The sequence below is a fragment of the Watersipora subatra genome, chromosome 3, assembly GCF_963576615.1.
Source record: "Watersipora subatra chromosome 3, tzWatSuba1.1, whole genome shotgun sequence".
In the NCBI taxonomy this organism is placed as follows: Eukaryota; Metazoa; Bryozoa; class Gymnolaemata; order Cheilostomatida; family Watersiporidae; genus Watersipora; species Watersipora subatra.
Window position 1 is genome coordinate 15205530 of NC_088710.1, and position 14420 is coordinate 15219949.

Consider the following 14420-nt stretch of genomic DNA (forward strand, 5'->3'; position numbering starts at 1 on the left):
ACTTGAATAAATTTGTCCTGATTGCATAATTAAATTGTTTAATTAATCAATGATGAGCTTCTGCAACTGAAATCTTGTAATATAAATTTATGCATCATAATATATTTTTTTTTTTCATTATTATTTTTATACTATTATATATATTTATTAAAAACACCCAACGCTTTTGCTATCAGTAGTTGCAAATATATTCAACTGAACTTTTTATAAAAAAATCTTTGTTTTAAAAAAACAATATATCTGAAGTTTAGTTGCATTGTTATCCCAACCGCAATATTGAAAATAGAACATTAAACTATATCTGATATTTTATCTTAGCTTCACAATTGATCAGAATAAACAATAAAGCAGCAGAATCTATAGAAGTCAATACATTATTGATAAAGGTGCTTAACTAATTGTTAGCAATTTTATCAGATGTCTGATTGTTCCACTCAGTTGCTTGGCCAAGTGACTAGTATTCCAGCTGTTTGATCACTCCTTGGTTTGACTAAGTCCAAAGCCATTTGTAGTCATATACACGTAGAAACATCACGTTTTCTCAGTGTAAAGGCATAAAATTTGGTACACAATATTTTTCTCTAGATGTTGATGAGTGTTACATGAAGCAGTATATATGCTCACCAGAAGCAGAGTGTTTGAACACAGATGGAGGCTACAATTGCCGATGCTATGATGGTTATGAGGGAGACGGTAAAGTCTGCACATGTAAGTTAAAATACAGAAGCAATTCTAGTAGAGTTTGGTTTGGTAGAACTACATACACTGAGAAGCAATGATTTTTTTCAAATGATAAAAGAGTCATAGAGAAGATATTGTAATGACTGGCTGCAAATGAAATAGTCAGTTAGTTTTCTGATTGGTCTATTAGATGATGCTACAAAACGCTCGATTTGCATGAGATACTACTGTTACATGAGTTGCATTGTGCGACTGTGTCTGTTTATACAAATCACATTACCTATACTAATGTTCCTGTATATATAAGTCACACTATACTGATGTCTGTTTATATAAGTCACACTATACTACTGTGTCTGTTTATATAAGTCACACTATACTGATGTGTCTGTTTATATAAATCACACTATACTGCTGTGACTGTTTATATAAGTCACACTATACTGCTGTGACTGTTTATATAAGTCACACTATGCTGATGTGTCTGTTTATATAAGTCACACTATACTGATGTGACTGTTTATATAAGTCACACTATACTGCTGTGACTGTTTATATTAGTCGCACTAGGCTACTATGTCTGTTTTCTTGAGTCACATTATGCTGATTTGACTATTTTCATGAGTCGTAGTCATACCACTCTGCCTTCAAAAACTGACCTGTCACTATGAGTCTTCTTATACAGCAGTATTTTGTTGGTATCACACGGCACTTTTTTCACTTTAGCTTTGCTGTTTTCACTGTATATGCATATCTTTGCACTAAAATGATACCATTTGGTAGAAATTTTTTGTATGATTGTTATGTTGCAGTTATACTATTTTACATGGCTTATTTATTATATAAAACATTTTCTAAAATTTTTTGATCATTATGTAAGCTAATCTTTTTGTCCAGACATATTTTAGACATTTTTGTCTTGTAGTCAATAGATGTCAACTGTACAAATAAACAGTTCTTTGTCAGATACAAAATATTATTGTAATTTTGGACAGGGAACAGCTAATTTGCACCACATTGGGACGTTTGTTGACTGTAGGTTCTCCTTTAATGACATAAATATTACTCTCTGAATTTTTTTGAAACCAAAGTGTATGCAATTTTACTTATATTTAGCCTTGCAGTTTAATAAGTTTTCTGTTTTATATTAGATATGTTCAGTTTCTTTACACATCATCCTGATAAATCCAAATCTTTTTATACTAAAAATTGAACAACCTACCATTTATATTTTTTGGCAGCACATAGAGGGAGACCTGTTCTATCTAATAATTCTATTTTTCATCTGTTCTTCTACTCATGAACATAATTATATGTGTGCACTTCTCTTAACACATATGTTTAAGATATTGGTGCCAACTGCAGCCCCGATGCCTGTCTATCAGAACACTCATTCTGTGAGGATGAAATTAATGGTGAGCCAATGTGCCTGTGTCAAATTGGATACCGAACTACTAACAGCAACCCTCTAACATGCACTGGTAAGCCTCTTTTCTTGAACAAAATCTAGCTATTTCGACTATTGCAGCCTGATTTGTACCAGATTGTTTCATTCAACCTTTGTTTCAAATAAAGTGATATATATTTACATATATAAAAATAAATATTTCTATATATTCATATGAAAAAAATTATATATACATAAAAATATAAAATATACATTTATATATATTATATATATGCATATATATTATATATATAAATTATATCTTAATTCATTCCTAGCATCTGAATAGTTGTGTAGGAGTTTTTACAGATTCAGACATAAACTAGTTGGGCATTTAGTAACTTTGAGTTATTTATTCTTTAGGTACAAGTATATTGAGTCAAGTACAAGTATATTGAGAGGAGTACAAATATTTTGAGTCAAATACAAGTATATTTAGTCAAGTTCAAGTATATTGAGTCAAGTACAAGCATATTGAGTCAAGTACATTGAGTCAAGTACATTGAGACAAGTACATTGAGTCAAGTACATTGGGTCAAATACATTGAGTCAAGTACAAGTATATTGAGTCAAGTACAAGTATATTGAGTCAAGTACAAGTATATTGAGTCAAGTACAAGTATATTGATTCAAGCACAAGTGTATTGAGTCAAGTACAAGTATATTGACTAAGCAAAGTTTTATAAACAGTACAAAGTGGTAAGTAATGAATTGTAAGATAGAGTATAAGACAACACTGTGTTTTTGAGCATTTATCTATTAAGACTAGCTAGCTCTAGCAAAAAGTATTTTAAAGAGAAGACAACTTGTCTTCACTTCCCCTAGAATAATCTCGGCTGCTTATCGGCTGGAGGCAACATTTTAATTTTTGTACACTTGTTCCTTATCCCAATTGTTACTTTGAATTATACTTATAAATTTACTGCTCGATTTTACAGACAAAATAAATCTAAATTAGCATCAACATAATTTTAGATAAATTCTATTTTGTGTTATATCATAAAATGTTACAAACGAAGAGGTGATAGCCAACTATAAAAAAATTAACATAGCAGTAAAATATGTAAATGAATATTTCTAACATATTATTTGTAAAATATTTGTGCGTATTTGAAAATTTTTGATATTGTGATGAAGCTGAGAGTTAAATAATATAAACGCGTATTGTTTAGCTGTTGAAACGAGCATGGAGTTGATCAATTTGTATGCAGATGTAGATGAGTGTGCAGAGAAAAGACCCTGTTCAGCGAATGCTGTCTGCACTAATCTACCGGGCACCTTCGGCTGCCAATGCAACAATGGTTACAAAGGCAATGGGAAATTCTGCGAAGATGTAGATGAATGCCTGGATGATGGAACATGTGCAGAGGGTTACTTATGTGAGAATATCCCAGGATCCTATAAGTGCAGTTTTATCGAAAGTATGTAATGATCAGTTTCTCCTTAATCTGTAGCAGTTTTGCTTCACTCTTACCAATCTATATTATTATTGGCCGTTGTCTGTATGTTTATCCATCTGTCTGTTTGTTTTTTCCGTCACAAAACACAGCGAATAAAGATTGGCACAATTATGCTGAGATGGTGGAAAGTGGTTGACTGGCTCAGTTGGTTAAAGTACCAGATTGCTGAATATCATGGGTTTCAGCGGTCATTTTTGTCATCCTTTTGGCAGCCTCATTATTTGAATGTGCAAAATTTTATAAGTTGGTAAAAGTTTACTTATTTAAAGCAGCACCTATTGTAACATAAACATTAAAGGCTTTGACGTTTGTACTGCACTTTGAAATTGCTATCAATTTAATATTGATTCAAAAGTATTAACAACAAGTCTGTGAGTCTTCATACATAAATCTCAAAAAATTAAATAGATATAAAAAGAAAGGTAAAAGAAATTGCAAAGAAAGTTTGTAGTCTGTCTAATGAGGATATTACACTCATTTCAATGAACCAAATGTACATAAATTATACATCGTACATAAAATATTTCCCATTTATCAATTACGAAGGGTTATGAATAGAGCAGGCGGTAGCTATCACTTACCTTGTATATCTATGAAAGCCTCAGCAGAATGTCTTGCAAATATGCCTGTAGATGACAACCGAATGTCTGAATGTTCTATCAGTAAGAAGAGAGTGTACTTGACACAACTATCAAATCCTACCAGTGACTGTCATTTAGGGTTTTAAACATTTTGATTCTCAATTTAAAAAGTACTACCTTCGGTTCCATTAACATATTTTTCTGCTCAAGTTGATGTTTGACCAGGGAGATTAATCTGCTCTTAGACTACAACTTGATTCTTGACTTTAGCTAGTACACTTTGTTAAAGATTAGTAACTTTTGCTATAAACAACTACAGTCAAACTTCAACATATGAGCTTAATGCATTTGAGAGCGAGTTCATGTGTCAATTTCATTAACCTCGGAACAATATTTCCAATATAAAATAACTAAGTACAAATTAATCCAATCACATCAAGAACTGTCTCGAATGCCCGCATTTCAAGTTTGTCTCATATCTCAAAGCAAATTAATGCTCGAAATGCGGCTTGGATCTCAAATTACTCATGTTGAGAAACTCATATGTCAAAGTATGGTTGTACTACTAATTGAACTAAGCTGTTTTAGGAGTTATCATGTCTTTGATATAATACAAAATCAAAAAGATACTTATGCAATGTGGTCCTTACAAATCTAAATTCAGTACTCCAATCCTATAGGTTGAGTGCTTAATTTTAACCAAGGTTTGTTTGCGCACAGTCAACAGAAAAGCACAACTATCAATAAAATATAACTTTTCACCTCTTTTTGAGGTGCATGTGGGCTAGCATTATTAGTATCATCCAATCAGAGATCAAATATGATTCTCTTGTAGACTGTGGATGCGGATCTTATGGACTGTGTAATGAGAATGACCCTACATTATGCGTCTGTAACTCAGGTTACCATCAGGTTGAATTCATACCTACTAATAAATGTCAAGATATTGATGAGTGTATAGAATCTCCCTGCGAGGATACTTTGTATCGAGTATGTTTCAATATCCCTGGTAACTTCTCCTGTCAATGTGTCAGAGGATCCTGGAATGGCACTCACTGTGGTAGGTAGTTCTCTAACCACTTATAATCATGTAATAAAAATTTTACTGTGTTTTTTATGTGAGCACTTCAATCATAAAATATTATAAAGTTGAGACACCCTTTCGATTAGTTGTCCTTTCTAGCGAAGACAACTACCTTATTTTTTATCCGTCTAGTTTATTTAGTTACAAATCACTTGATTTTTATGATGAATCATTGGCAACTCTATGTTTATTCATGTGTCTTATATAAGTAGCTAGCCTAATTTACCATGTATGTAGCACCTGTATATTCGGCATTTGCAATAACAAAGTCTGGTGTCGCTTTAACTAAATTTGGTCATTACACAGCAACTCTTTTCAGAACACAAATATATTGTCACCATACTTCAAGACCTTTTTTGTGTTATCTACGCCTCTCTTAATCTCTTTGTGTGTTTATGTGTACCTTTGTTTGTCTATCATGATGATATCTATTTATTCAGTCATAGGTATGACTATCTTTGTTTACATCTATCCATTTTTGTGTTCACCTGGTTTGTGTCTATCATTGTTTGTTTATCCTTGCGTCATTTATTATCCGCTACCTATTTTTTATATTTTTGTTTAGCTCTGTCTTCATGCCTGGCGGTTTAAGTTTCTCTATCCACCTCATCCTTACAGCAAGTCACGGGCTTACAGTTGAGAATGCAGGCATAAACTAGTCATGAGAGCATATAATGACAATTTTAGAGCTGGAAGTCTGTGAAAAAGACAACATATGTCATGAAAAAGCTAGTTGTGAGAATGTTGAGGGGAAGGCTGTGTGTACCTGCAAACCTGGATACACTGGAGACGGATTTGTTTGCACTAAAGTACCAGGTAATAATTTTTATGATACTAGGTGCTTGTTGCTATGATACCAGATGGTTGTTGCTATGTAGCAGATAATTGTTGCTATAAAAACAAGTGTTTATTGCTATGATACCCAATGATCATTGCTATGATAGCAAGTGCTTGTTGCTATGATACCAGATGATTGTCGCATGTACCGGATGATCGTTGCTATGATACTAGATGGTTGTTACTATTATATCAGGTGATCACTGTTATGATACTAAACCATAATATCGTGTAACCAAATGGTGCTTCTAAAACACCAACTGCAGCTCATTCTTACGACATCAAATGCTTGTTGCTAAGATACCAGTAGTTGCTAAAATACCAGTAGTTGCTAAAATACCAGTAGTGTCTAAAATACCAGTAGTTGTTAGGATACCAGTAGTTGCTAAGATACTAGTAGTTGCTAAAATACCAGTAGTTGCTAAAATACTAGTAGTTGCTAAAATACCAGTAGTTGCTAAAATACCAGTAGTTGTTAGGATACCAGTAGTGTCTAAAATACCAGTAGTTGCTAGGATACCAGTAGTTGCTAAGATACTAGTAGTTGCTAAAATACCAGTGGTTGCTAAGATACTAGTAGTTGCTAAAATACCAGTAGTTGCTAAGATACTAGTAGTTGCTAAAATATCAGTGGTTGCTAAAATACTAGTAGTGTCTAAAATACCAGTAGTGTCTAAAATACCAGTAGTGTCTAAAATACCAGTAGTTGCTAGGATACCAGTAGTTGCTAAGATACTAGTAGTTGCTAAAATACCAGTAGTTGCTAAAATACCAGTAGTGTCTAAAATACCAGTAGTTGTTAGGATACTAGTAGTTGCTAAGATACTAGTAGTTGCAAAAATACCAGTAGTTGCTAAGATACTAGTAGTTGCTAAAATACCAGTAGTTGCTAAGATACTAGTAGTTGCTAAAATAACAGTAGTTGCTAAGATACTAGTAGTTGCTAAAATAACAGTAGTTGCTAAGATACTAGTAGTTGCTAAGATACTAGTAGTTGCAAAAAAAACAGATCATAACAACTGTCAAATCCAGTAATAATGTACTGCGAGCTGACTTTGAAAAATCTCAAATTTGTTTGAGGCTCTAAAACTCTTGCATTTGTAGTTGTGTAGTTAAGACTTTGACTTAAGATCAGTAGATTGGCAGTTCGAGAAACACAAGAATCATTGGTGGTCTTAGGAAGGAAATCCAACTACGATTGCTCTTAACATATTGCAACCCTGACATAAAAGCTGAGGCAGGCAATGGTACACCACCTCAGTACCTCCCAAGAAAACTCATGAAATATCCAAGTCAAACAAATAGAGAAGATCATGACATGAGGGAGCTGACATGAGAAGAATACTCTTAACTAGCAAATCTGAACACATTTAATCTATTTCGTGAGACCACAGTGATACGTCTGTTTAACTCAACTCTACATTGGTTACGTTTTATACAGATGAATAAAATGGTTTTGCTACTTTATAGCACCGTGTGATGAAAACCCCTGTATAGACCCGCTAAGCGTCTGCAGCAATACACTGGATGACGCTGTCTGCACATGCAAAGCTGGATATGAAGAGATAGAAGGAACCTGCTCTGACATTGATGAGTGTTTGTTTTCATCATGTGGAAACAATTCCGTATGTGAGAATCTTCCTGGCTTCCATCGATGTCTCTGCCTAGAAGGATACAGAAAAGTAGAGTCAGCCTGCATCAGTGAGTCTGGATGTCTTTATTGTTTGCAGCTTTGTATTGTTTGTAGTTTGTTGACTACATGAATGTTAACGAAAGGGTTGGTTATTGGTAAAGTTAGTTGAGTGCTGGTACAAGTGTTGATTGTGAGATGTGCTATCATAAAGGATGAATGCTTGAGCAATCCCAGTACATAGGAGTAGTAAGAAATGTTTGCTATAATAAGAGCCATGGCTGTCCATCTGTTTGAAGCCACGCAAAGAGTGTCAGGAAAAAAGATTGCACAGCATGGGAATCCCTGTGATGCAAACCGAGAAAGATTGCATCACGCAAGACTTGAATCCTGGAACTGCACCTTTCGATACCCTATTCACATATAAGAATAATTGCGCACATATTTATTACACATGACAATCTTTCACGGAGCACGGGACTGTCGGCTCAATAGTTAGATTACCAATGACCATATATGGTTCTATATGACCATATATGGTCTATTTGGTTCATGACTAAGAATGCATACCTAAATCTACTACATAGCAAAACACTGATCTTGAAACCGTCGCAATAAATTAAAGCGCTTTGTAAAAGTTTGCATTCCACTGGTGTCTAACTCATGACATTCAGCTTGTGAGACTGACACTGCGGCTTCCACCACTCGACTGCATTTGAAAATTGAATAACAGTCTTTACTATAATAAGAACGATGTTCGGTGATGGAAGAGTTATAAGAACAGACTCGTTAGGTCTTATTCATTATGAAAAAGTAGGCTCACTTCAAGCAACACTCAATTGGTAATTTTACAATTATAGTTTCTATATAAATCTGCCTTGATTTATCTGATTAGAAACTCATGAATCCACCTTCACCTGATGTACAATTGTCCTCAATGAACGCACTCATAGATTTTTGTCGTGAAACAATTTATGCTGAAACTGTAATAAATCCTAAGCATCACCAAGCTTAATGGTAGAAAGTTATAAATTTTGAAAGACGAGTTGGGCAATAATTGAGGATTACACATGTTGTTGGTGAGCACTCAGTGTAAACAAATCGTTAAACAGATGCGATTGTTGAGGTCTCCATTTATATTTATAGCAAAACACTTTGAAGTCTATCAGGTTGATGACATAAAATAGCAGCAATATAACTCGACTAGATAAATGCCCGGCGTTGCCTGGGTAATACAAAAATCTTTAGACAAAAGCTTATTTTTATTTAACATATGCAACATTTACCATTCTAATTTTTAAACTTCATATTCTGAGAAGAGTGTTTTTTGTGCAGTTCAAAGGAATTAAAAAAAAATAAAACAACTATAAAGGTTTTCAAACCTTTTCAAACAACTTTAATTTTTAAATTTCATGTCATGAAAGAAGTGTTTTGTTGAAATAAATTAGGAGGAAAAATAAAACTGTAAAGGTGTTTAAATGTAAATGTGAAACTGAGATTAATATATATATATATATAGATAGATGAGCCGGGTAACAAACATGTCACAGATGACTGTTTTACCAGCGTTTAGGGCATTAGTGAGATATTTCATTTTGCAATTTCGGCTTCTATCGAACAATAGACGCTATAAAATCACTGTTTATTAATTTTTTATTAGTTATTTATAATACAAAGAAAACAAATTGTTGAATTTATCATTTTTAGTAAGTTCTTGTCTGCATAACAATAAAGCTCATGCAATATTTATCGATTAATCCATTTGTACAGGTACTGATATAATAAAGGGTTAGTCTCTGCCTGACTGTCTGTTTCTCTGTCTGTGTATTTGTTTACAAAGAGTTATGAAAATATTCGGCAATAAATATATTTCATAATTAGTGTGTGACTAATACAGCTTTGAATACAAAAATCAAACACCTGTTAAAGTATTCTTCTATTATTAAAAGGCTTATGTTAAGGTACTGAACATAATTGTCATTCTTGCAAACCTACCTCAGCTATTATGTAGTATGCTGACACACTGTAGAAGTTGCAAGTATCAATGTTTTAGCCTAAATTACATGCACACAGATGACACGCTCATTTAAGGATTGTCTCACTCCTAAACATGCGTATCAAGGTTTCTATATGACTAACCCACTAATCACAGTATTTGCTAATCCAGGTAAAAGTGTATTAAATAGATAAGAGTGTACTAATAGATGGGCACTTTGAAAAATGAGAATGAAGCTGGGCAAAATCCTAAAGAAATCTGTAATTAATTTGATAAATTTAAAATAGTGTGACGGATGAAAAGTAATCTTGGTTAGTTATATAATAACAGTAAGAGGTATCAACATATCTAAAGTGTCCACTCATTACTTATAATAAAGATGTGAAATTTAATAAAAACAACTTAAACTGTGACAGTATAAAAGTCTTTTACGATTAATTTTTGTAATCAGTCTGTGACAAAGACATCACTTAGTTTGCAATTTTTGTAATAAATTAATGAATGATAAATTTTGGCATTTACTTCTTACTGTTATTGTTGTTATTAACACTAGTAAGCTAGCAGTCTCATGCCTCGTGAGAGATCATCATGTGTAAATCAGTATATGCATAATTATTACACTAGAAATTCCCCTGTCATACAGCCCACGACCAAAGTGATAATGCAAAAAGAAAGGGTACTGATGGTTGAAAAATGCAATATTAGCAGTCAAATGGCACTGCAGTGCAATAGAATAACTGCAATGGTAGATGTAATTTACTGGGTGTTATTATGTACAACAAACAGCAATAATGAAAGGAAAAGAATATATGTTTATATCTCTCCCTGCAATAGGAGAAATGCAATATTAGAAGTAAAATGGCAAGCTGCTGTGTAATATACATATATATATATAATTATAAATATTGCTGGGGGATGGCTTTATATCATTGGTCATAGCAACCAATATCAAAAAGTGTAATATTTATCTATATTTCTGTATTTATATCTAAAGAATCATGCTGAATTTAAAAACCTAAACAGATTTTAGCTGGTTGTCATAGAAATAGATGTATATCTATAAGAAAATGTAGGCCTATTACTTAATTTTGCAGATATTAAAAATGGCTTGGCAGTACCGCAATATTGAGCACAGCCTTAGTACCATCAACAAAATCTTTAGAAAATAATAACAGTAACATATTGCACACCATCAGTCACTATATACTTCGATCTTGTAAATTTAAATTATAATTCTTATACATGTAACTAAATCTTATCAAATCGAATAATTATTCTTACAATTAAATATTGTAATAATCTTATAAGTAATATTGTAAGAATCGTTAGAAAAATATCATCGTCATTCCCTTTACTTTCACTGCTTTGGACATCAGTTGGAATACCAAAGTACTCATTATAAGTGTCCGAAATGTCAGAGTCTCGTAGAATCGGCAAAAAAGCAACAATAACTTTTCAGTACTTTTACGTTAATTACAGAAACCTTCGGCTATTAGACAATGCAACAAACTGGTCAAATGTGCACATTTTTCTCGTGAAATGCACACGAATTAATAGTTTTACTATTTGTCGCATGACCTAATTGGCGTTTCGTTGGCTGGTCTTAATTTTGATTAAAAAAGCTTATCAAGTTTTTATCGCGATTTTTGGCCAAATTAATCTGTCTATTTATGTATAATCCGATCAGATGGGTTAGTTTTAGGATACTGCGAAAACTTTTCAAAGGCTTGGTAACATATTTAAATATTTTTATATGTGTTTTGTATCATTATTATACTTATACGACTCTACACAAAAATGGTTAAATTTGTTGATGAGATTTCGGTACAAGGGTTTGCGACGGCCGCTAATGAATAATTTTTGGGAGTTGTGTGCACATATGCATTTATCATAAATCTCCCAACCAATCGCTTCCCTCGTGTTTGGTTGTGGGATTACTAGTGAGATGCTCAAATGGTGTAGCGGTAGTGTCCTTGCCTTTGTATCTGAAGCAAAAGGCTCGATTCCCGTGCGAAGCAATTTTCTTTTTTGTAACGTGCTTGAATGGACCGACATGGCTCTTATTTTAGTAAAGATTAAGAAGTATGTTCACTTTTAGTTACACAAAAACTAAACACTCAAAATATATAATGCCTATTATATTATATTATATATAATGCTACAGATTTTATTGTAAAAACTCTTTAAACCCTTAGTCAGGTTTTTCATTATTTGACCAAACCAAATAACAATGTAATTTTTTCAATTGTCTCCCTAATATCAATGTCCATATTATACTATATTTAACTGAATCCCAGCATTTTAAACTTTTTTGCATCTGTCTGGGTGCTAATGTAATAAGAAGTTATCTTTTCATGCTTTATCCATTATGAGCTTTCTGTCTGTCTCTAGATATTGATGAGTGCACAGAACAAACTAGCAATTGTGACATGGCTGCTAACTGCACAGACACTGAAGGTGGTTATGTCTGCACTTGTAAGGAAGGCTTTTTTGGTGATGGATCTATCTGCTCTTGTAAGCTTTCAAGCACCTATTAACTGTGCAGCGAGCCTTTTGTATCCGCAGCATGCAATGTTTCCTTTTAATATGTATTTTTTGGTGTATCTTGCCAACACATAATTTGCTGCGAGAATGTTTATAAGAAATTTACGAGAAACTGAATTTTTACCTAATATGTACCACATAACTAACAGTGATGTGTTTGTGCAACTCAAAGTCAAGATGTATCTATCCATGAATAACACAGACAGGTATGCAATGTTTTTAGCTGAGACACCGTGCCCAGACAATGCTGAATGTGATGAAAATGCCAAATGTATAGCTGAAGGTGAGGAGTGGTACTGTCAGTGCAATGCAGGATATACAGGAGATGGCTTCACCTGTGCTGGTAAGTTGTGGTACAATTATAGAAATCGCAATAGAAAAACCTTATTTGGTCATATCAGGACATTCATACTGTATTGTTAGTACGGATGTGATTGACTAGTATTATATAATACATTACAATGGCGTGTTAAGCTCAAAGTTCTTTTATTCATTTCTTAACAAATAGCTCAAGTGTTTTCAGTTGCCCTTTTATTGCTAAACATGTATTTCATAATATACATCTAATGGCAACAGAAAAAAAACTTATTTGGTCATGTCATATACTTTATTGCAAACACTTAGCGTATACGTTATTGTTAGTAGGAGTGTGTTTGACTTGTATCATGTAATACAATGGCGGGTTGAGCTTGAAGTTGTTTTATTCGTTTTATCCATCGAGTCCACTTTTTACCTTTTTTAGCAATGTTAATAAAGACTCACTAGCAAGTACGATATAATCTTGTTGTGTTTAGCCTTCACATAAGATATTGTACACTCGTTTCCTTGATGTACTTTAATCATCTACTGTGATGGAAACGTATGTTACCATTTCCCTTCTTCTTATTATTTGGAGTTGTACTCTCTTTTTCACTTATGTAACCACGCCCCTAAAGGAGGCTGGCGCTTGCCGCCTTATTTACATAATCAGCTGTATATAAGGTAGAGCTTCGGCTCATTTACGTTGTTCAATACATGCCTTGCATTTGGACCCACACTCTTCTGTTACTTGCGCAATAGCAGAACCACACTGAGCACTTACTTTACTCCAAGACTCAGTCTATGGACTGTACTTTGGGAGTAAAGCCACAGAAACACTGTCGACCCCGTCGACCTCAGGTCGACCTTGTCGAACTAGTATAGTACCACTCGGGGAGCAATTCCTGTTGTAAGGTGGTTGATGTGGACCGGTGGTGTAAGTCGACCTAGTCGCCTCCGCGTGTTGGTCACGGGCAACCCTTACACAGCCCCTGTGAAGAGTGAATGCAGACCGGTAGAGTAAGCCGACCTAGTCGCCTCTATGTGTTGGTCGCAGGATCCAACACACTGGTGGCAGCAGTGGGATTTGACCACGGACTTCTAAGATAACCCTTGTAACCATGCCAAGCAGCCGACGGAGTGCTACCAGAGATCTGGCTGAGGCAGAGTTACACCATGTCGACCAGATTGGTCAACTAACAGAGGCTATTACTAGAGCTTTACAAATACCTCAGAAGGAAGCTAGCTTCAAGCCACCGAAGTTCGATGGGAGTGAAGATGTAGAGTTGTTCATCTCCCAGTTCGAAGAGGTTGCGGAAGCTAATGAGTGGAGTGAGAAGGCCACTCTCCTCCACCTGCGTGAGACACTGAAGGAGGGAGCCAGAAGCTGTAGTCGAGGAAACTCGCCTGCCTCCATCTTCTCGGCTTTACGCACAAAGTACGGGCTCTCCCCGAGAGAGGCTAAGAGTAGGCTCCACCTCAAGAGGGAACCAAAGACGAGCCTCCAAGAACACGCAACAGAAATGGAGCGTCTGGTGAAGATAGCATACGCTGACCTTCCCGACTCCTACCAATCCAGTATGGCCATGGATGCGTTTTCCCTGACCCTGGGAAACACGCCCTTCCAACGCCATCTTTTGGCAATGAAGGCCCAGAGCTTGGAGGAAGCAGTGCAGGCAGGGAATGAGTTCCTGCAAATCCAGCCCACTCTTCCTCGGCCTGGTGCCCGACCCATGATAATGACAGTGGAGGAGGAGGAGGCTATCCCTGCTACAGTCGCCCCCGTTCACTCGGATCCCCCATCAGCCACCCTGAATGACGTCCTGATGGCGATAAAAGGATTAGCGGATGGACTAAGGGAAG

General features: G+C 34.9%; 1 protein-coding gene across 1 annotated transcript in view; it reads left to right on the forward strand.

Annotated features, from left to right (window-relative positions):
* LOC137390372 (fibrillin-1-like) overlaps positions 1-13667 on the forward strand; it is a 36415-nt gene extending 22748 nt beyond the window's left edge. The window contains exons 17-25 of the mRNA XM_068076705.1: positions 586-708; positions 2028-2162; positions 3301-3549; positions 5005-5229; positions 5941-6069; positions 7561-7791; positions 12108-12230; positions 12484-12603; positions 13615-13667. Of these exons, the coding sequence (XP_067932806.1) occupies positions 586-708; positions 2028-2162; positions 3301-3549; positions 5005-5229; positions 5941-6069; positions 7561-7791; positions 12108-12230; positions 12484-12603; positions 13615-13667 (1388 nt within the window). The remainder of the gene's footprint in view (positions 1-585; positions 709-2027; positions 2163-3300; positions 3550-5004; positions 5230-5940; positions 6070-7560; positions 7792-12107; positions 12231-12483; positions 12604-13614) is intronic.
* The last annotated feature ends 753 nt before the right edge of the window (positions 13668-14420 follow it).